The sequence below is a fragment of the Falco punctatus genome, assembly GCF_963210335.1.
Source record: "Falco punctatus genome assembly, chromosome: 11".
NCBI lineage: Eukaryota > Metazoa > Chordata > Aves > Falconiformes > Falconidae > Falco > Falco punctatus.
Genome location: NC_137591.1, coordinates 19,090,287 through 19,112,819, shown reverse-complemented (window position 1 = coordinate 19,112,819; position 22,533 = coordinate 19,090,287). Strand labels below are relative to the sequence as shown.

Sequence of the window (22,533 nt, the reverse complement as noted above, 5' to 3'; positions counted from 1 at the left end):
CTGAAATAATTCACAATACTGTACAATGTAAAAATTGCAGATGATCCTCCCCTCAGGGCTGTGTAGAGCAAAATTTAACTCATTCAGGAAGGACAATCCAACCAGGTTAAAAAAGGGGGGATGGAGGGTTATACAAAATTGACAAAAATTGAGGCATTTATTTCCTATATAAAAAACAAGGTATGATTTATAAATTAAGCAGCAATCACCACTGGTAATTAACAATAACCTCCATAATTAAGTTTCTGATACAGAAAATGACAATGTAAATATACACTTAATGTACATGAAATTTCTCATTTACTACAAAAATTAAATTTAGACCAGGAGGTGCATGGAGGGAATTAATAGAGAATGATTACTGAATGGTGACTTAAGCTATGTCAGCTTAGAAGATAATTAAAACCAAAATTGTTTATCCACAGGCTTATTTCTACACTGCACATGCAAGGGCAGTTGCAGGCAAGGGCAAGCAAACTTAAAAAAAAAAAGTACAACTTTTAATGTCTTCTTGGTCTGTGGTCTGGCTGAACATAGATCATCATCAGCATTTCATTGCTCTTGAATACACAATAGTTGTAATCAACACTATTGTATATTTTTGATGGGATAAACAGACTGAATTATTGGTATAAAGAAGACAAAACACAAAATTAGACAAGTGTTCATCTGGCTACATAAAACAAATTAGAACTTTTCTGTATATAAGCATTAGTTCTAAGTATAATCTCTCTTATAGGAAATAAGCTTTTACTGGTAAAATTTAGAATTTTAGACATCTCACAAGCTCTAAATCGAAGTTCAGACCTGCTCCCACTGATGTATATGGCAAATATTCAGTTATATTCAGTGGGAGAAGGATTCAGACTTGTGTATAATATATAAATAAATTACAACAATAATGCATATAGCTGTTCAGGTAAACAGTTCAGTGCGCTTTAGTTAAGGTTATTACTGTAGTTATTGCACATCCCATTCACACATACTATATGGTGTCAAGCAGACAAAACAAATACTAAGATTCCATCAAAAGCTGATGCTGTCAATGTTAGATTGGATCAAAAATAACTGAAGTACAGACAACTGCATCCAATCTTTCCTTTAGCATTACATAAAATCTCTTTTCTTGTAGTCAAGTTTCTCATTGAACAGCAGGGTATTGACGGATATTTCAAACAGAAGCATTCTCTACCCAAGTGAAATACTTAAAAATATTTAAATTTAATATAGTTTCAGCCAAAATTACTCCAGTTCAGGATTCAATCCCAGACAAATTGCCAAAGCTTTCTCTATTAATTTGTTTTCGAATGACTGAATGTTTCTACTTCTGTACATTACCTGGAAGTAAATCAGTATTAGCGCATTCAGTAGTTGCTGGTTGACTGTCTCTCACTTGATCTTCCTGAGTCAGAATCTGATTCTTACTGGCTTCTACAGGTTTTGCAGAGCTGCTCTTTTGAACATCGGAACTAGTTTCTCTCTGATGAAGATCCAAATGACATGGTCTTTCTTGAGATTTTGCATCATTGTCTAGGTATTTATTGCACTGGTGAAATTCACTAGCCACCTCATTCTTCATATTTACTTTTTGATTTTCTCCTGGACACAGACTAGCTGCTGAATACACTTTCTCTGGGCAATTTTGTCCAGTCACTGAAGCACCTTGATTTTCCTTCCCTGGGATTTCAGTGCTGTGAAGTTGTAGGAGAGGACTTTCACTTTTATCAAGTCTGTTGTCTCTATCCTTATGCTGTTTACCATCCAGGAATCCATCTTCAGTTTCCAGTGAGTATCTTGAATAAACAGTCTTTCCATGGTGCTCTTGAGAAACATTGTCAAATACTTCTGAAGGAGTAAGAGAATCTACTGAATGCTGACGTGAAGTATGAGTTTCCACTCTATCATCAGATCCCAATTCTTCACATTCATCTACTGAAAGTAGAACAGATCGTTTGAAATTCTTAGTTTTAGAAAATTCCTGACTTGCAGTATCATTTTCTGTTGCGTCTTCAAAAGCTAAATTATCAATTCCTTGGAACTGTTGAGTGGGAACATCTGATGGAGGAAAGTTTTCTACAACATTCTCTGCTTCAGATCTGTCATCTTCTGTTTCATCAGCAGAAGAAGAAACTTGGTCTGCTTCCTGAGTAAACTGTGCATTACCAAAAGTAGAACTTTTGCTTTCTCTAATATTGGTCCTTGCACTTTCTTGATGGGACCAAATTTCAGGTCTTTTTCTTGGTATTTCATCATCACTCGTTGAATTAACACGGAAGAGATCAGAACCCTCCTTTTTCATTTTCACTTCTATTCTTAGGCTGCTGTCATAGATTTTTAATTCCTCAGGTGTACTTGTGTCGCTGCTGCTTCTTCCAAGAAAATCGTGGCATAACATGGTGCTGCATTTAGAAATGCCTCTTTCATTAGATCCTTCATCATCCTGAGAGCCTCCAGCATCATAATCTTCTGATCTTGGTTTTATGTCATCAGAGGATGTGGTCGCACTGCCAGTATCTGATTCAGGACTCTCTTTTGGATCTAGTGCACCAGTACTCCAGTGGTCCACAAAGGGAATTTCTGCATTGTCATGGTTTTCTGACATTTCTGTAGGATCTGTAGGCTCTGTGTAACTAGGTGAACATTTTTCTGTTATTTGTTCTGTGGAACATTCTGAAACTTCATCTAAATCTGCTGTCCCTGATTGGTATTCAATCAAGGCTGATGTATCACATAGCTCATCAGCTGTAAGAAATCCCTTCATATGAATCTGAGGAGAGGATATCTCATCCTCTTTATTGGTTATCATACTGGAAAAGCTTGGTAAAGCATTTCCACTGTAGTTAAGACCTGTTTCAGAGTTTAGTTTATCACTTTGTTCAGTACAAAGTTTTGCTGCTTTTGAATGTTCTGCCAGTTCTCCTGACGTAGTAGCCTTTTGATTGGTATCCTTGGGAAAGTCTGAGTATCCATCACTGGAAGACTCTGCATGACAGTGAAATTCAGCTGTATTATCATCATCTTTCTCTCTATCTTCCATCTGTTTAATTCCAGTCTGATCTCCACAGATTTGTCTTGCTTCCGTTTCATTTTGCAGTGAAACATGCAGTTTAGAAATAGCTTCTTCTGTAATTAGAGGAGATGATTCGGACTGTATTTTGTATTCCACATTTTCAGAAGGATCTGGTAATTTTTGTTTATTGGGTTGACAGGATGCCAGCAGTTTATCTTCACTGCTACTTTCCATCACTGATTTTAAAGATTCACTCTGCTCTGCAGAATAGCATTCATTATTGCCACGAAGCTGACCTGCCACAGCATCAACTGTGTTTTGTTCAAGTTTCTGTCCTGAACTTCTGTGCTCAGAGGTGTGCACATTCTTCTGGACAACAGGAGATTCACTCCTTGAATGTTTTTGGGCAGAGGACTGAGATTTTATTACAGAGTGCCCAGCTGTTTTTGGTTTGGGGTCTTTACTATTCACAATCTCTGCGTGCTTTGACGGAGGCAGAGTTTTAGGTGTTATTTTTGCAGTGGCTTTTGCTACAGGCGTTTGCGACTGCTTAACACTCTTCTTCTTGGCTGAAGGATGTTTTTCTGAGAGTGTTGTCTCAGCCAGATGTTGTAACACATTTTTTTCTTCATTATGTTTTGGAGACATTCCTGATTTTAGTGAATTTGGCGATTCCCCCTGAGATCCTAACAAACAGTAAAAAAACAGACTATAAAGATTGTATACGCCAGTCAAAGTATAGTCACCAAATTAATGTTATGGTTTATGTTGAGATACAAGCTACTCAGCTTTTTCAAGGGATTTAAAGCTTGTTAAAGAATCAAGAATTGAGATCTTTAGTAGACAAAAATACCATCTTGCATTTACATGCCATCTTTAAAACTAGAGCATTTCATAGACTATATGTATAAAGGAATTCAACCTGTAACTGAAGCAGTCATCACTGCAGTAGAAAGCAGCAGCTGTCTCATAGTGCATAGAAACACTGAACAGTAGAAACACTGCACAGCAACTTAGCATAGGAAGTGATGAGTACTATATTCAATTTATATTGTGGAGGAAATGAAAGTAGGCAGAAAATAATTACATTAGTTATAATGTGATTAGAGTACCAGAATTAATGTCCCTGCTCAGTCAGAAAATATTGCAAGATCTTTAATGACCACAAATTGACAGGACCTGTGTTTTCTGTATCATAATGCATTTAAGATAATATAACTTAAATATTCTACACTCTCCCCCCATTAAGTGCTAAGTCCAAATGGGATTTAAAAGAGTTCCATCCTTAACACCTTGTATATTTATAAAGCATGGTTTCCCCTCTGTGGTCTACAATGTCATTTCCCACACTTGATACAAATAGCTGTTGATATCAAGTATTTTGTTTGTGGGGTGGGCCAGTATCTGGAGTGCTGCTGCTAGAGGGGGGGATCACCAAAACAGGGAAGCATGAAATAACAGTTCATGAAGGAATCTGTAGTCAAGATCTTTGATGCATATTATAAATGTTTGACCTACAGAATTTCTGTTGAACTCAGTCATGGTTCCAAATGCAGAAGTGCACAGGATCAGTAAATAAAAGACTGCAAAGCAGATTAGACAAGCAGAAGAAAATGCCAATTAGCAATGAAGACCATCTTTTAAATATTTTGAAGATGACACAAATTCATTTGCATTTTACAGTTTAGGATTATCACCAAAGGGGAACATGGAAAATAAACAGAATTGTTCATAAGATTTTGCCAAATGCTTGTGCTAAACTAAAAAAAAGACAAAGCTTTGCATAATAATGGCAAACTGTTTCATTGCCGTATGAAACTTTACCTTGGTTCTTGGGAGAATTGGTAGGTGTGTTTTGAGCCTTTTGCTGTGCTGCAGAATTGCTACTCACATTCCCCTTTTTTTTTAGAACAGCTTGTACATTTTGTTCATTACACCCTTTTCCAGTTGATTTTTTTGTCAGACTGCAAAGAAATTATTATATCCATTACTTCCAAGCTTAAGATCTAGCAATGTTTAATTACACAAGCAATATATCTTTTAATATGCATGCATATATAAACATAGAAAATGCAACCTAAAAGGTATACTTTTTGAAAACAAAACCTGTATGTGTATATATTTTTTTATACCCACACACATAAATAAAATGACCCATTTCACAATGCTTCAGCTGTCTTCCTGTCCGGTTCAGTCTAAGCTATCCCAGAAACGATAAGTTTACAACACCTTGTGTAGTCATTAGCTGTTCCAGTATGCAGAATTCTGAATGACCTATAACAATTTTAAAATTATTAGCATGAAACAACCCAACACAAAAGCAAACCAATTTTGTCTTACAGCTATGTTTCCAATAGCTAACTCAAATTGTTTTGCTAATAACGTGCGATAGACAACCATTCTCAGATTATAAAGAACACATTGACTTAACAGTATGCTTAACAGTTCACTTTTTTCACAAATACACACATGTGCATGCACACACACACATATATATGTATATGTAAAACAGCATGCTGATTTCTAACATACCCGCTTGTTGTGACATTGGCCTCAGGCTCAGTCTTTTTTTTTTTGGTGGTGACTCCATTTGATGTCTTCACAGATGACTTTGTTTTCACTATTGTAAAGTAAATTCGAAGTTAGTTATAGGGGAAAACATGTAAGTACTGAAAAAAATTCTAATATGTGAAGATCAGCTATTGAAAACAGCATAGATACTAAACTTGCAAAACTTTTACCATTTTATATTGCTATCAGTTGATCATAAAATAAAGTAAGTTAATAGAGGAAAAAGATTAATATTCTTATCTCAAGTTAATATTCATGTACAGGGGAAGAAAGTGACTCATCAATCTATAGTAGATTTTTTTAAAGCTTCCCTGGCTGGCTGTTAGTGTGTGACCAGCCTGGGACAAATCAGAAGGGGACTTTTAGGGGAAAAAAATACAAATAATTACCAGTTTGTTTTTTCCCTTCCTCTACCAGTTTATCCTCTTTAGGTCCCTCTGACTGTTCACTGGTAGTCTGGATATCTATGTTTGAGTTTGCTGACTTGCTGGAAGTTGCTGCCACAGTCACTAAGGACGGAGATTCCTTCCCTGTGGTTTTTTTCAGTGGTTTTGTTTTGATCTGTGTGCTGGAGGTTACTGTCAGCACTTTAGGTCTGGCACCTGCAATTTTTCCTTCATGGTTCTTTAGTCCTTTGCCACTTCCTGAATTTTTTTGTCCACTTGCAGATGATGTCTTTTCTATATCTTGCTTGGTAAGCATGCTTTCAGCCTTCACATTTCCATTATTTTCTATTTTTGTCTTTATAACAGCTCTAGCCTTTGGTGAAGCAGCCTTTTCCCCAGGTTTTGAATCCTTAGTAATCTTGGAAACTATTTTTTTGCCATCTTTCCCCTTTGCATCCTCATGCTTTGAAGCCTTATTAACAGTGTTTCTATTGGTGCTGGATGTATGTCCAGATGCTCCTAATCCATCAGATTTCATTTTATCGTGATTAGTGGAAGAATCTCCCCAGCTATCTTTCTTGCTGTGTTCTGTCCAGGAAGTATTCCTTATATTGACAGATTCAGTAAGAGATTTGTTTAGCTAGAAAAAAAAGCATAAAGGGAAAAAAAAAAAGACATATAACACCAAACTATCCATAATCTTACATTTCTGAAACACAATTACTTTTTTAGTACCACATGAATCTAAAGCAGCAAGATTCATTATATAAATAATTTTTTAAAGATTATATTTTAGCTCAGATTTCTGGCTTTCAAAGATACAGAATGCCTAGTAAAACTCCTGTGAAATACTGCTCTATATAGAGAAAATTGAAATATCTAAGTAGAGTTTCACTTTTACTTTGGACAAATTACTCTGTAATATTTATTTATATTATTAGTGTCTGCTGAAGTAAGATAACTTTGAGTTATATGTGTGTATTTTCCAATGAGGAATAAAGACTATGAATTATTACAAACATAACTCCCACAATTAATTTATAATATGTATGATCTTTTTAACAATTACCAACAGTGTATCCACCAGATACGTGGCAATATTTATTCTTTCTCTCAAGTAAAGATATATACTGAAACATAAGAATTAAGTGCATGAAAGGGAATCATTGTGATACCAAGTGTCATTACAATATGTCCAAGATTGTCAAATCACATGAAACCCATACTGGTTTTCTACTAAGTCGTAATGTAGTTTTGAGTGTGAATCTCAAAGAGTTGAGGGCACTAAAAAATATTTTATTCAGGGCAGTGGGTGTAACAGACCCATTGCCATAGTGGCTTGTGATAATAGCAGAGATTCATTAGCTCAGTGGCAAACCATTTACTCTGGGAAACATCAGTTTCATTATGTAGCAACAAGGGAATGTGAGATACTGAAAACAAATTCCTGTCTTTTATTTGAGCTTATCTGTTTGAAAATGTAGCAGAGCATGGGCTGAGTCCTAATAAGTTTCCAGTAATGGACATTACTGATTCTGCAGAAATAACAGTTCACAACAGCAAATTAATATTTAATTTAAAGCACATGATGAAAATAGTTTTGTTTGCGTGCTTCTGAGTATTTTTAATGTTTGGATATAAAAGTTTACCTGAGAACTGCTGAATACAGGTTTTTTGCCAAGTCTTCGGTCATCACCTTTGTCAAATGCAGCTGTAAAAGGAACAAGCAGTTTATTTACTATTTAGCAGGAAAGAAGGCAGACAGAAAACAATCCAGCCTACTCAATTAACATCGTCTGAAATCAGAAAGCAGTTATTTGTGTCCTGTAATTATTCTAGGAAGGCTAATTTTGGTGACATGGCAAATGTTAAGTGGAAATGCATGGTTTTATGTTCAGAACAAAAAATGCGGTGTCTGTGATGAGGTCACATGGCCATAAGCAAGTTGTTTAACTCTTCTGTTTCCCCATTTCCACAGTAAGACACACTTCTGTTTATCCAAGCTTAGCTCACTTCAAGCTTGCAGTGCACTGAGACCTTTGAAAGTGTACACTATTTAAAGAAAAAAAAAAAAAGACCTTCAAATTTAGAGTACTAATGACTTTTAAGTGATGTACTGTAATTTATAGCATATTTACTTATACTATTTAAATAAGAAATTAATTAAATTATGTTAGTTTTCAGAAGTGGTAAAGCCAAAATATCTAAATGTACACAGTAAGATCATAGTGCCTCTTTAGACAGCATGCAGTGTAATGTCATGAGAGTTATCCCTGTGATTGTCATGTGGAATTGTCAGGCAGTGAATGCTTTTTTTTTTTTTTTGCTGGTCTACTCTGGGAGGGAAGCATTTTTCAATAAAGCCTTTAAATCAATTGCGCTTGTAGAATACAAAAAGGATATTTATAGACACTGTACAGGCCCAGAATCAATAAGGTTTCGTTTTTGTTTGTATTAATATTTCAGCTGAAAAAAGGTTTTACAAAAAATGTATTAAAATTTTTTAAGCATTTAGTGCCTTATGTTCTGACATAGTATTTATACATACAAAAAAGTGTCTGTGTATAACACAAACAAAAATTCTGCTGGATTCTTATTGAAAATACAAAAAATAATTTTATATAGGTCTGTAAAAATCACACAAAAGGTATACTGAAAATGGCACCCCAGGGATCTAATCCTTTTTCTAGCAATGACTCTGCACATTAATACATACCAATATATTAAGACAAAATCCATATAAACTTGTGCCTAAGAAAACACAAGACATGTTGTGAATGAAAAAACCCATAATATCATCTGTCTTCTTTTGGCATTTTTCCTCTATTATAGCATTCTAATTCTATATAGGTTAAATCTCTAGAAGATAAAGCACCACCAGAAATCTTTAAGATGATAGTTGATTTAAGTTATCCTAGATATATTTCACTGGAAGATTAACATTTGTCTACCAGTGTTGTGTGATTGCTTTGCCTGCAATTAAAAACCGATAACCTATACAAACATTTCAGCCTGTCTATTTATATATAAAATATATGATAGCTCTGATTATAATTTAATCTAAAAGAAAAAACAGTTTCTGGCAAGATGGAGTTTGGACAACGAAGGCACACCTTAGTCTTAAATATTTTTTGTATTGAAAGCACTTAGTGCGAAGCAGCCTAAACATTATTTACAATAAGGACACTATCCTCCTAAAAATAAACCACCCCAAAACAAAAAACCCCACCCTTGTTTCTAAAGCCAGCTGCTCAGCTTCTGAAGGATTTTATAATCCAGAAAGAAATCAGAAACCTATTTTATACAGTAGCAGTGAGATGCTGATTACATCCCTAAATCATGCTTAAAGACTGTCACTGCATCTTTCTCTCAGCATGTAATTTAGAATAAAATTTTCATCTGCTTGTAGATGTAAACAATTTTTTAACTATTGTATTTAGCTATTAATGTCTTTAACAGAAAGGACACCAAAATGTTTATTCCTTCTTTGATTGAAAAGTGATTTGATTTTAGAGAAGTCTTCAACACATTCTTTTCTTTTATAACACTGTACTGTCAAACCTAATAATCAACCATAACCTGAACTCCATCGTCAGCTCCACAGCCTCAGAATACTTGTGTATTTCAAAACAAAGAAACATTCAGAACAAAACCTCTCTTTTTGTTGGAAGTGCTGCCTGTTAAAATTTTGAGAGATCACTATGCAGCTCCTTAGGGGCTCTCTGCAGTAGCATACACAATATCACAATCCCAGTCAACTGTGAAGTCAAGCTATCTGCATTTACTCACAGTGCATAAGAGAAGCAATATGCAAAAGACAAGCAATATTCATACATTATGGAGAAAACAATAAAGGACAGAAAACGAATTCGTAGAACGGATAATCTGCTTTGTGCAAATTTAATTCATCCACAGTGCTTATCTCCTTAAAAATGAGACAGATAAGGTTTTTAATCCTACTGCAGTATTTTCAATGATTTAGAGTAGCTGTAAACAAGAACAGAATCAATCTACATGGTTTTGGTCCCTATACTATCCATGCCTAAAAAGAAAAGCAGGGGAGGTTTTACACAGAAAATGACTTACAGATTTCCATGTTTGAAACTAGCTAAGCATGCTATCATGCTTCTATTTTAAAACACCACTTCAAAAACCTACAGCATCACAAATTTTGCTTTAGTTTCTATCTGGATCCACAATATGACTTATGTTTTATCTACTAAACAGATTGCTAAAAAATTCTAATGCCATTTGATGCCAGACATACCTGCTTGTATTTTTTGTTGATGGTCTGGCCTCATCAGCTTCCAGCCTTCTGTGTGACGAACAGCATAAAAAGACTGAACCAGGAAGACCCAGAGCTTATCACGCAGAGCCTGGATCTTGCACGTAAAACCCTGTGTTCAAGTAACAAATCAGCAGCTGGTGAGGGGCATATTGTCATAGCAACCAGTCATTATTCCTTTCAGAATCTACTTACTCCCTAAGCTAGATCAATGATGTCATCACTTATATTTTATAATGGTCTGGTAGATAGAGATGGTGTTTTTTAAGGATTATTGCCCACCACAGTAATTTTTACAATACTTTTAAACCAAGGCATACTACAGCACTAGAAAACATCACATTGATTCCCCCCTCCCCCCCCCCTTTTTTTTTAAATGAACCCCATAATAGCTCTTTACTGTCAGTTGTGTCACAACAAGGTCAAATACTCTAGGGAAAAATAATGTATCTGATTAAATTTTCATTGCTTTACCAAGAAGATCTACAATAGCACCAGATTGCAGTAATTCATTTTGCATTTATTTTTTATTCTTTGTCATACTATTTATGAATTATACCCAGCATTACAGTCAATGACAGCTTAAATATAATTATTTAGATTGTGCTGATATACATAGCATGTTACACACATGGAGACTGATGCCTTCCCCCGATCCAAAAAGCTAGATCCAGAGGCAGCTCTTGCTTCAGAGGACAGTCTTAAATAAAAGCAAATGTAGCTGTGACTTTTACAAAAAGAGGGGCAAAGATACATAGAAAGAGAACAAGCTCTCCTCCCCTGCAAGTTTAAGGTAATGGAACATTTTGGTAAGTTTTTCTCATCACAAATTTAAAGCAATAGTAAAGATCAGCAGAGTGGTGGTGCCTGTGGGACTTACATTACCAGTAATATACAATAACTTTTCTATTGCCACAGATAGGGTTTCTCTTTATAAAGGAAAAATGTGTTAATATCCAGTAAACAAATGCCAACATTTTCTGCACTTCCAACAGGACCTTGGATTTATGCAGATGCTTTGCTGTGTGACCCCAGTTGCTGAACTGAGCCACGTGAGCTCAAACTGTATCATCTGATTTGAACCATTACATGAAACAATACCAGAATAGTTTTTCCTGTAAACACTGCACATTGAAAAACCTACCATCTCCTTCACATTTGTGGAGTCCAACAATGTATCCACAGCTACAAGAAGAAAGCAGCTATTTTCATTATTAATACTTTTTTCAATTGCATTAAAAATTAGTTCTAGAAGGTCAGGTTTGCTGCTCATTGCTTGTGCCTGAGAAAACAACAAAAGGCAGCTGTTTAAAACAAAAGAATGTACTTCATATGCAAAAGCATTATTAAGCAGAGAGGATCTGCTAACACGCTGTGCAGGAGGTATTCCAAAACTGAGCATCTTCCTTTGTATCCATTCTGTAACCCCACCCCTCTCCAGGTCTCTAGCAAATCATCCTGAGGCCTCTCGCTAACCCATAGGAACAAGCACACTGTTATGAATTTGCAGCCACATTTAACTCCAGATTCAAAGACAAAACGTTTTAACATCTCCCTATTAATTTTTTTAATCCTCTATACATATTAAAAAAATCTTTCATGGGAGAAATGAACCAGCTAGATGACTAAGTATGTTCTCCCAGCATGTGCAGCACTGGCACATTCTTGCCACTTGCAACAAAAATCAGCGTAAGTTTCAGTATACTGCTAACACTCATAATCATTCTTTTAAGTAGATGCTGTTTGTTCTAGGGGTCCGAAAGCTTTTTCAAAGTTGATGTATATATTTATTTATCTCTTTCCAACACAGAAGCTGTCCCAGTAAATTAACTGGAACTTTTGCTTAACTGAGGCACATAACCTGACCGCAGTATCAACCCTGTGTATCAGAACATTAATGCAGCAAAAGTTGAAACTATTTTGATTAGCCTGAACTATCCAAACTGTGATATTATTCAATTCATCTGGAAGCATACAATATCTGGAGAGCACTTTTACCTGCAATAAAATAGAGAAGCCTTCACTTTGTACTATGTGTAGGAAGTTTGCCACAATAAATGTTACACATTCTTCTTGTAGCCTAGATGCCAAGGCCACAGCTGTCTCTGTCCATTTCACTTGGGGAAGACTATTGATCAGCCGGTCACTCTCCATCAAAATGAAGGCAGCATTCTTGTGGTTCTTAAAATAAAGCCAGAAATTAGCCTGTTGCCAAGTGATCACCTAAAGAATTGTTGCTTGTAAAATACCTTCTGTTTGGTTACTGAGCACTTATGTAAGGATCCAATCATTTACTTATTTCTCTTCTTTAAGTAAAATTGGATTTTCATAATTTTGAACATTATATCTACCTTTGAAACTAAAGCAGAAAGAAAAACCTACTGCTTCTGTTTTGCCTGCTGAAGTTAGGCAATAAATTTTTCTGTAGCATTTTTTCAACTGTGTGTCATTACACACTGCAGTCCTGAACAAAATAAGGCAAATGTTAACTGGAGAAACTGAATAGAGAAAAATCTCTTAGGTACTGAAAGATGTAATAAATTTTCAAATAAAATGGGTAAGCGAAAGCTTTAGGCGAGTGTGGATGGCCTAGCACTTGGGATACATAAATTTCCAAGCATTTTCATAGTTATGAAACCTTTTGCTTTATTTAAAGGAGTCAGACATCAAATACTTGTCTTCCCAGATGGAGTTTTAACTGAACTTGCTCTTTGTTGCCTAACATTTCTCAAGAAATGTATTCTGCTTATAGTTACATTTAAAACAAGCAAATAGATTTGCTAATATTTATTTCCCTGTTCTGTGCCTTTGGTTCTTTTGTGGATTGCGTCACCATGGTACCTGAGGGCAACTTCTACTGGCTAACATATCACTTAAAGAGAACCTGCAATTTATTGTTATCCATATTAGAATGGATTGAAAGCTCTACTCAACATGACCTAGCAGGTCACTGATAAATTATGCAGTAAGATCAGTAACAATGGAGAAAACAACAATTCAGATAAATATTTGACACAAAAACCCCTACTGTAAATTCAAGTTATAATAATGTTTGTTCCATACAAAGAAGAAAGCAGGAAGGATTTTCAACATGAATATTATAGATAAAACATAAACTCTGGCCAGCCATTGTTCAACTACATTTTTTTTATTTCACTCATCTGTGGGCAAACCCAGTTTGCCTCTATGCATATAAGGTAAATTAAGGATAAAGTATATGTTTATGGTTTGAACTTGCTTCCACTGGACTCAATTACAAGCTTTTTGAATTGTCCAGAATTCAGCCCTTGCTCACAAGGCAATAAGCCTTGACTTCCATTAGATACTTCCAGTGAAATACAAAATGCCTTCATTGACTTCTAATTACATCTGCACTTTGTAGGAGTGGCTCTACCTGAATTTTACTTCTCTTTTGTATTTTTTTCCTAACCATACTAAAATAGAATCCACTTATCTAAAAAACCCAGTAATTTTCTTGCATGTAGTTGAGACACCAGGGATGAGTACCTGAACAGTGTTTTAAACTGCACTCCCATTTTAATGTTTCTGTGTTCATCATTGTGGCTTCCAAGAGATTTACCAATCAGCAATTTCCTCTTCTTTACACCTTTTCTTCCTCTAAAGGGCTGCCCCACATTAACTAGGTTTTATATTTCCAAGACTGGTAAATGAAAGGATCGGTAGAATCATACTGTTTAACTGGGTGTAACTGGCTAGAATAGCAGCAAAGAGGATCGTAAAACATACAGTAGCCCCTGCAAAATTACTGTCGGACCCTTTTCTTTCTTCCTCAGGCAGCCTTCAGCATTTTTGCAGATGGTGAAAAACCCCACTGGGAATTCCGCAAGTTTTTGGACTAGGAGTCTTAAGAGTTCAGGGTTAAATTATCACTCACCAGAACTGTTCTGTGGGCAGAAGAGGCTTATGCTTTATTTTTTCATTTTGCAATTCTAAAATCTTTCCAGGCTCCAGTCCATAAAATACTGGCGAATTTTGCAAAGACACACCAACACAAATTTGAAATCCATAAAATGGGAACCAAAACACACTTTAGTCCAGACTGCAAAAATCTACCAGAGAAGCTGGGTACATAGCTGGACCAGTACCAAGTACCCACAGTGCCACTATGGTTCTGCAAATGCTGGTAGCTTAAAGATAGCTCATGTATTTCAACACAAACTCTAAGCACAGCATCTTCATATGTCATAGACACAGAGGGGAAGGCAGGCCTGAAGTGGCTTAGGTTCACCTTTAAACTGGCCTGATAATGTTGCACAAGGGAGCCTGCATAGCCTAGAGCTGTGTCTACATATACTCTTGGCTACAATACTCACCTCAGCTAAGTTTGGAGATAGGGGGTGGTGTTAACTATGAACATCTGTAGATCAAAATGAACTGATCTATAATCCTGAAAACATTACTTAAAACTTCTCAAATATTTATACAACATATGACATACAAAGCTATGTATATATTCTAGGAACAGCTGAGTATACTTATCTAATGTAATAGCAGAATACCTAGTATCTTAAGAGCTATAGCTACTATCTTTATTCTGTTAGAAATTATGCATTGTGGCAGAAGGACTGTTCAGGTTTCATAACTGAAACTTCTCTTGGTACAGCCACATAGCTCTGAAACCTTGTTTTTCAAACTTTCACCTGAATATGCAGTAGCAACTCCCACGCACAGCTGACCTGCTGGCCTCAGCACTGGATGGGATAAGTACTCCATCAAAGAAGTGCTGAGAATAACCAGCCCCAAGAAGCCTTCACAGCCCTTTCAGTGAGGGACAATTCTTGGCCAGAACCATTTCAGAGTGCTTCTCTTGAACTAGGGGTATGTTTGGCAGTATGGGTAGCTGTATCTGAGCTGCTTAGCTTGGATAACAAGTAACAGAGACATGGGGACAAGGACTTCAGCGTGAGATATACAAGATGTTACATGCTTAGTCTGGTGTGTGCCAGAACCAAAATCATCCTGTGAATGTTACCTGAGCTAGTTATAGTAAATTTTGTGTATGCCAGTCTACATTACAGCCATACATGTACAGTCCTGCTTAGCAGCAGCTATGCAGGTTTACCTTTAGTTCCTGTGCATATTCCTTCTATCTCTGTTACAATTCAGTGCATTTACAGGCTAATTAATGGATCAAATTCCTGTTAACAGGTCTAGTTCAATTCAGTTACTTTAAATCAACTCTGAGTGTAGTTTAACACAAAAACACAGTTAGAAAGTACTTAAGTTTAGGTAGATCTAAATTGGAAGAATGTAAGTATGTGCCACAAAAAATGAATGCTGAGCTTTGAGGGGGCCAATTCCATCGTGTTACTGGGGAAGCAGAAGATATGTATACTATACTGTTACTTTATTTTTGAAAAGTCAGCTTGTCTGTAAACAAATGGCTTGTGATCACTGATATCCAGTTATCACCTGAAGACTGAAAAAGTAGTGCATTTTTTACAAATTAGAATATAGTCAAAAAGGAAAATGCAATCACCAATGACATATGCCACCACCTAACATCAAAATCGATACAGCAATTCCCTGTTCTTCACTACCCAATACATAATGCTGTGCTATGATGTCATGGCTGTGTTTCATAAACTTATTTTGCATTATTACTGGACTTAGATGTGATTGTCACTAGACTGTGTGCCATAAAGCATAGCAATGACATCTGCACATCAAAATCTGGTTTTAAATTGTTATTTTAATGGGAACTTTTACATAGTAGAACTGTACTACAGATTTAAAATACTATATTTGTTATTTCTTAAATTACATTGTACAGCTAAATAAGGAAAAATTTACATTGCTCTGTTTTTAGATAAAGCACACTATACACTACTTACCAAAGAGTTAATCAACATAACAAGACAGTTGTTCTGAAGTTCAGTAGGTAAATTGGCAAAGCTTCTCTCTGACAAACATTTTGCGAAATGTTTTCCTACCCATCTGTTGAAAAGAGAGCCTTTCTTAGGTAAGGAAGATGAAAACTGTTCTATCTTCACTTGTTAGCAAAAGTGAAACCTCTAAAGTATTGCAAAGAAAAAAAAAATGTTTAAAATGAATATTTTTTATGCCAAAATAAACTCAATCTTGCAAAATAAAATAATTTCAACAGAAAGCAAAGAAATGAAAACCATAAATGATAATTTATTTTATTTTACTTACTTCATGCAAGCAGCATATAGCTTTTCCACTCCCAATGAATGAGCAATAGCCATGCATTCTAGTACAGGTTGCTGTTTCCCAGGAACAGGCTGGAGTTGTTAGCAAATTATCACAATTACTGTACATTCTTACTTACAGAAACTGTACAGAAGTACAAATATTCAGTTCAAACAGAAGTACTGTTAGCTACTACGGTATTTAAGTTTGTTTGCCTTTATGCAGAATAGGGAAGTCAACTGCTTCCACATGTGTCAATAAGGTCGTGTTCAGCTAGTGAGCCTAATGCATGAAAATTCTCAACTCTAAGCAGCTGTTTGTTTTTAAACTAATTTTATTTGAACAGAAATATTTTCTAAATATATGCCCATGAAATATGATATGCCAATATATGGTATTTCTGTATTCCTATTAAGAACAATTATATATACAATGGAACATATTAAATTATACTCCATGTAATTTAATATATTGAATTAATCATGTGGCATACTGCTTTTCATCAGTTGTAGTTTACAAGTTTCTATAAATAGGTGGATGATACCACAGGCCTTACACTCCCATCATCAATCCTAGTGCATTGAGAAGATTTACACATAAGAATAGGGCCCATTGACTTAAGGTAACGTCTTGATCACACACTTACTCATCATATTTGCAAGATAATTAACTAATAGAATCAAAATTCTTCTTAGGCTTCACAGCTCACTAGGTAGCATGAGAACAGACATACCTTTTGGAAAAAATTGCAGTAATCTCTTTTCAAAATGTAGATAGCTACTTCTTTCAGCCCATCTAGCCCGTACATATCTGCAATGCCTAATATGCGACTAAAGAGAAAGAGAAAGAGGAATAAAAAAATCATTTTGATATATGCATTTTGCTTACAAGAAAATTTGCATGCTAATTTCACATCTTTGTTCAGTCAGAATTTACTGTAGAGATTGATAATCAAGTGTGAAAATTGCCAAAGAACTATCTTTGGACAGAAACATGTATTGACCTAATAATTATCTCCCAACCACCGAGTTCAGACTATGTAAGAGTAAGCCTCAGCCACAGGCTGAGAAACTGTTTAAAAAGACTCAGTTTCTCTATTTTAAGAGTAGCAAATGAAAAAGATATTTGTGCCAGTAGACTTCTTGCCATTTTTAAGTTTTTTTCCAAGGATTACCTAAAATGTTACTGATGAAATCATATCTGAGAATTATGTCCCTTCCAAATATGCAAAAGCACAGTGAGCAAACTACTAATTATTTTATAGAATAATAAATAACATTGTTTTATTTTCTGTATTGATTAGTTACCTAAATCTTGACATTGGGGCATATTGTAAACAATTCTGTATTTTTATTTTAGATAGATAAGCTTTGAACAACAATTTCTAACATTAAGAAATCATAGTTTTTTAATGCTTAGTGGCAGACTTCAACAGCTAATATAAATGGTTTCAGGGAAAAATTCACACTCTTCAGAGCTTACTTCAGTAATACAGGATTATGTATAAAACTGATTAAAAGCTATCCCAGAAGAAAATGCCAATATTTACATTGGTTACTATATATCATTTTTTATGGATCTAAGACTAACTACTTAGCCTTTGCATCAAAATGATTCTTTAAACATAAATTCCAAATATTAACTGTTACATGTTATCAGACATTGTGTATGTTATTCTGAAAACTAAAAGGAAGGTACAGGCAAATCGGGAATTATTTTGGTTTCACTCTCCTTGTGTAGTATTCCAAAGATGGCTGGCACATCTTTTCCAGTAGCTGTCAAATAAACAAGATTTCTTCAACAGCTTTAATTTTGGAATTTCCTAAAGTATGTTTAGGTGTGATGATCATGATATTTGACATCTTTGTATTGTATATACTACACGAAAAATTTTCCTTTTGACTTTTAACTGAGAAAATACAGAACAAACACAAACTACAATTAAAACATAATAGAATTTGGCATATACCCAACATCAACTTTGTCTGGGAAGTCCAGAATACCTCCATATATAAAATGCAAGATGATACTCATTTCTACCTGGCTTATGCTGCAAAAAAAAGAGAAAATATAAATAAAGACATGTCCAGAATAAAATGCACATTTCTTAGCCAAAGCAAGCTGGTCAAAAGGCTGATACATCGTTCAGCTTTTCTGTAAATGGAAGGTAAATGATCTGATAAAGTTAAAGCTATTTCCAAGATTACTGCAACGTAGAAGTATCTAAATGGACTGTATATCGGGTGAATTATGCTACTCAATAGTCTTGCTGAAACTTTGTAATACTTTAAATCTTTGAAAAGAAGTCATAAGCAAAGTAATATTAGTATCTATGTTATTTACACTGGTAATATGCATAAAGCATTTTTTTATCATCTCCAAGCTCTTTACTAGTACTAAGTAAATTTTTAAGCAACTATGTATTTAAAAATTGTTTTATAAAAATTATTTTTAATTCTTGATTTTGTGATATATTTAAGCTTTTCCCACAATAAAAATAAATTTAATTGTTTTATTGCAATGCTAAGGAGGAATGTTGCATCTCAAAATATTTAGAAAATGTCTTTATGCCTAGATTCAGATTAAGAAATATAGAACTGCACACACAGAGTAGTGTTTGCATCCTTGTATCGTCCCAGCACCATAATGCAGAAAGGCACAGAACATCTATTTTAAATCTCTATTTTAAAAGACACATCTCCTGAACAATACATTATATCATACTTATGTACGTATATCTCTATGTGCAATCTTCAGAACGCACAAGTGCTGTGTACATTAGTATGAATGGAATACAGTCATGCAGATTGAGCTAAGATCCTTTAAAATGTTAGACATGTTTAAGCAACAGACATTGATGACTAAAAGCAAAAGGAAAAATCCCCAACGTTGCAATGTGCTAAGAAGCAAAACCAGCACAGTTGTCTCTCTGCATATTAGTACACAAGAGCCATGAAATCAGCAAGTAGGAGTTTCCCCACAGCCTTGACAGCTGTTATCTTCTGCAGAATTTTCATTATTTCAGAGTAAGTCACATGTACTTGATTTATAAGTGTTTAAAAAAGACAGCATGGAAGTCTGTACCAAGAAGAAAACTGAACTAGAAAAAGTAAAATTATGGATATGATTCTTAATAAGAGAAATTATGTGATATTAGCATAAGAATATACTCCTATAAAGATTAAGTACTTCTCAGGAGAAAGCCTCTACTGAAAAACAAGGGTGAAAATTTCTTAGCCATGTAGAAATCAATTACAGGGACAGAAGTGTAAATACTGGAGTAACTGTTGACAACCAGCCTCTAAAACATACCATGCATAGCATAAAAGCTAAGGAATCAATGAAAAGTTTATTGTTTTATAAGGATTAGGAAGTTATAACCAAATCAACAGATAACCTTCCTGATTTGCAGCAGTGTTATTACACTGACAGAAAACTAAAATTATGAAAATATGAGAAAGTTGGCCAAGCAATTTTGTATTAGCACAAAACAATTTTGCAGCACTGTAAGGTACACAGTTCTTTCTGAAGAACGCTTCAGCCAACATCATGCCTGGAGAAAAAAGCTAACATGTACAAGTATCAGTATTAGTTTGCATTTAAAGAAAATTTAATATATTTCAATTGACTTTTCTGATACTGAGAAGAATTAACCTGACAGTCCCCAGTTTATCTATGAAGTCTTAAGTATTCATCCTGTACCGACAGCTCCATTATTACCAGCTCTCACACAGAAAGCCATTGTGAACAAGCACACTAGTCAAATTTTTTTTAGTGTGATGCTGAAACAGCATTATTAAATACTATTTAAGAAATCTAATTAGTTGTCTTTACATTCTAGATACACACTGTACAAATAAGCATGAAAATAAATTACACTGTTCAGACATTCATAATACTTTATGACATGTACAACATAAAGTGAAAGAAGAGAATTGTAAAATAGACAGTGAATACTAAAATATACTCTAGAAAAAAGGATTAGTACTCTTCTGCTGATGAAAAAGATTTTTTCCCTGAACCATCTGACAACAAATACACTACACATGCTGTTTTATATTTAAGTCAAAACAGTACTCAGGAAATGTATCAGGCTGAAGAAAAGTGTCAAGGCAGATTAATCTTCAGTGCTTTATACACAGCACAGTTGCTATATATTTGCAGTTATTTTAAATAGCCTACCTTGCTCCCCTACGACTTGCAAAGACAACACTTACCCTTGAAGAGTGATGTGCTCTTGGGAGCTTTCAGCCCAACTTCCACTCAGCATAGCAGCAAAGTAACTAGATCTGGCACATAAAATGGCCCTAAGAGAGAAAAAGTAAACATTATTCCTCTAGATACAAATATTTATTATGAGAGTCTTTGAGAATGTTGACGTAAATCTTTGCCCTTTGTGCATTAAGGTGTCATCTGTATACTGCATGCCTTTTCTTCCAGTATGTTTGGAATTTCAAAGTACACTACAGAAAAAAAAACACACAGTACTCTAAATTTCTCAGTTAAAGCTTGTTTCTAGTATGACTGACATTCACACAGAGGACATCTATCATCACAAGCACTTTCCTTTTATATAATATAAAATTCAAATTTATTTCTCCTATTTACCAAATAACAATAAATAACCTCATTTATACAGCCCCATTTCAGCCAAATAATTATATAAAAAGAATTTAAGAAATTCAAGATATTACAAAATGTGTATTTATTAGAAGGAAAAGGAAAAATATACAGCTTCTCTTATTTGAAATTGGCTGGCCACCTAGCAGCACATCCTAAAAGTCCAAGAGACTTGATACTAACATATGACACAACAATATGATGTGTGTTTCCAGCACTGTTTAAGAAGAGTTATCAATTACTTCTGTTTAGATTTCCTACTCTTGCATTTTTAAAAGGCATGACTGGCCGTAAAGGGGCTAATTTGATTTACTACTACTTCCAAAGACAATAAAGAAACCCCAGTCCAGTAGCCTGTGTAGCTGAGTATCTCCACCAGTTTCACAGTCTTCAAAAAAACCAGAAGAGACCTTTGCAACAGGAGCTTCTTAAGCTGGAAGTGGCAGGGCAGAAAGGAAGAGAAGATAGTGGATAAAAAATGCTTTATGATTCCAGCCTTCCAGATTTATATCAGTTGTAGTGTTAGCCTTTATGTATCTTATCTGGGCTATTGCAGATGTAGATAATATTGTCATACATGCAATTTTTTCCTGACTCTTACTAAGCTTCCTATTATTTATAAAATTACTTTATGTCATGTATTTCCTATGGCAGAAAAAGCAAAGTGTTATATTAGGCATGAGAATCCTTTCTTTCACATGTATTTCCTGGCTCTTAAAATGTTTTAGAGCACTCTTATTTTGCGTAGGAAGAAGTAAGAAGAATGCTATTTATGGTCTCTTTTCTAGTCATTATGTAGTCTGGAATGTCTCTTCCCTCCTGCTTCAGAAGTCTCAATACTTTAAATTAGGAACTTCTCACACATTCCTCCTGTGATTCATCCAGCAATAATAATAATGAAGCTTTTACAGAATATGTCATATCTCAGTGAAATATGTCAACACATAAATGGGTATTACATCACAACTTTGAGTATATGAAATTCTGAATACTCTCACGATCTTGTTTTTATAAGATACAGTAACACGGTATAATGGAGATATGACATACACTATCTCCAATTTGTCATCCTCTTCCAAATAAATTTTAGTAATGAACAAGGCTAAATCAGCTTCAGGGCATAGTTGAAGTGGATTTCAAAGATTTATTTTAAATAACACACCTACTCAGTAGAATATGGACAAGTATGTATTACCTAAATATACACTGATAAAATTTTAACTTATAAAATACATGGAGATACCAAATGAATTTGAAGTAAATTTATCTGTGCTTTCCTACTGTCATGGTTTGTGCCACAGGTTTATTACTGAACAAATTTGATTTTCTCCACTCAGAGCTCTGTAGAATACAACCAGCACTAGGAAGACATAACTTGGCAGCTCTCTCAGAGCACCGCTGCTCACACTGTGAAGTCTATTGCAGGTTCATATGACTTCATGAGAAAGTAAGGAATACTGAGATAAGTGGGTGGGAGAGAGTGGGGT

The 22,533-nt window shown here is 34.9% G+C and overlaps 1 protein-coding gene across 1 annotated transcript in view; it reads right to left on the bottom strand.

Moving 5' to 3' along the window:
* Positions 1-22,533, bottom strand: part of BTBD8 (BTB domain containing 8) — a 49,118-nt gene that overhangs the window by 11,294 nt on the left and 15,291 nt on the right. The window contains exons 5-17 of the mRNA XM_080407050.1: positions 20,644-20,733; positions 18,396-18,476; positions 17,160-17,256; positions 16,430-16,518; positions 16,108-16,210; positions 12,251-12,433; positions 11,397-11,534; positions 10,235-10,364; positions 7,617-7,678; positions 5,971-6,607; positions 5,543-5,630; positions 4,835-4,974; positions 1,339-3,696 (exon numbers count right to left, since the gene is read on the bottom strand). Of these exons, the coding sequence (XP_080263176.1) occupies positions 1,339-3,696; positions 4,835-4,974; positions 5,543-5,630; positions 5,971-6,607; positions 7,617-7,678; positions 10,235-10,364; positions 11,397-11,534; positions 12,251-12,433; positions 16,108-16,210; positions 16,430-16,518; positions 17,160-17,256; positions 18,396-18,476; positions 20,644-20,733 (4,196 nt within the window). The remainder of the gene's footprint in view (positions 1-1,338; positions 3,697-4,834; positions 4,975-5,542; positions 5,631-5,970; positions 6,608-7,616; positions 7,679-10,234; positions 10,365-11,396; positions 11,535-12,250; positions 12,434-16,107; positions 16,211-16,429; positions 16,519-17,159; positions 17,257-18,395; positions 18,477-20,643; positions 20,734-22,533) is intronic.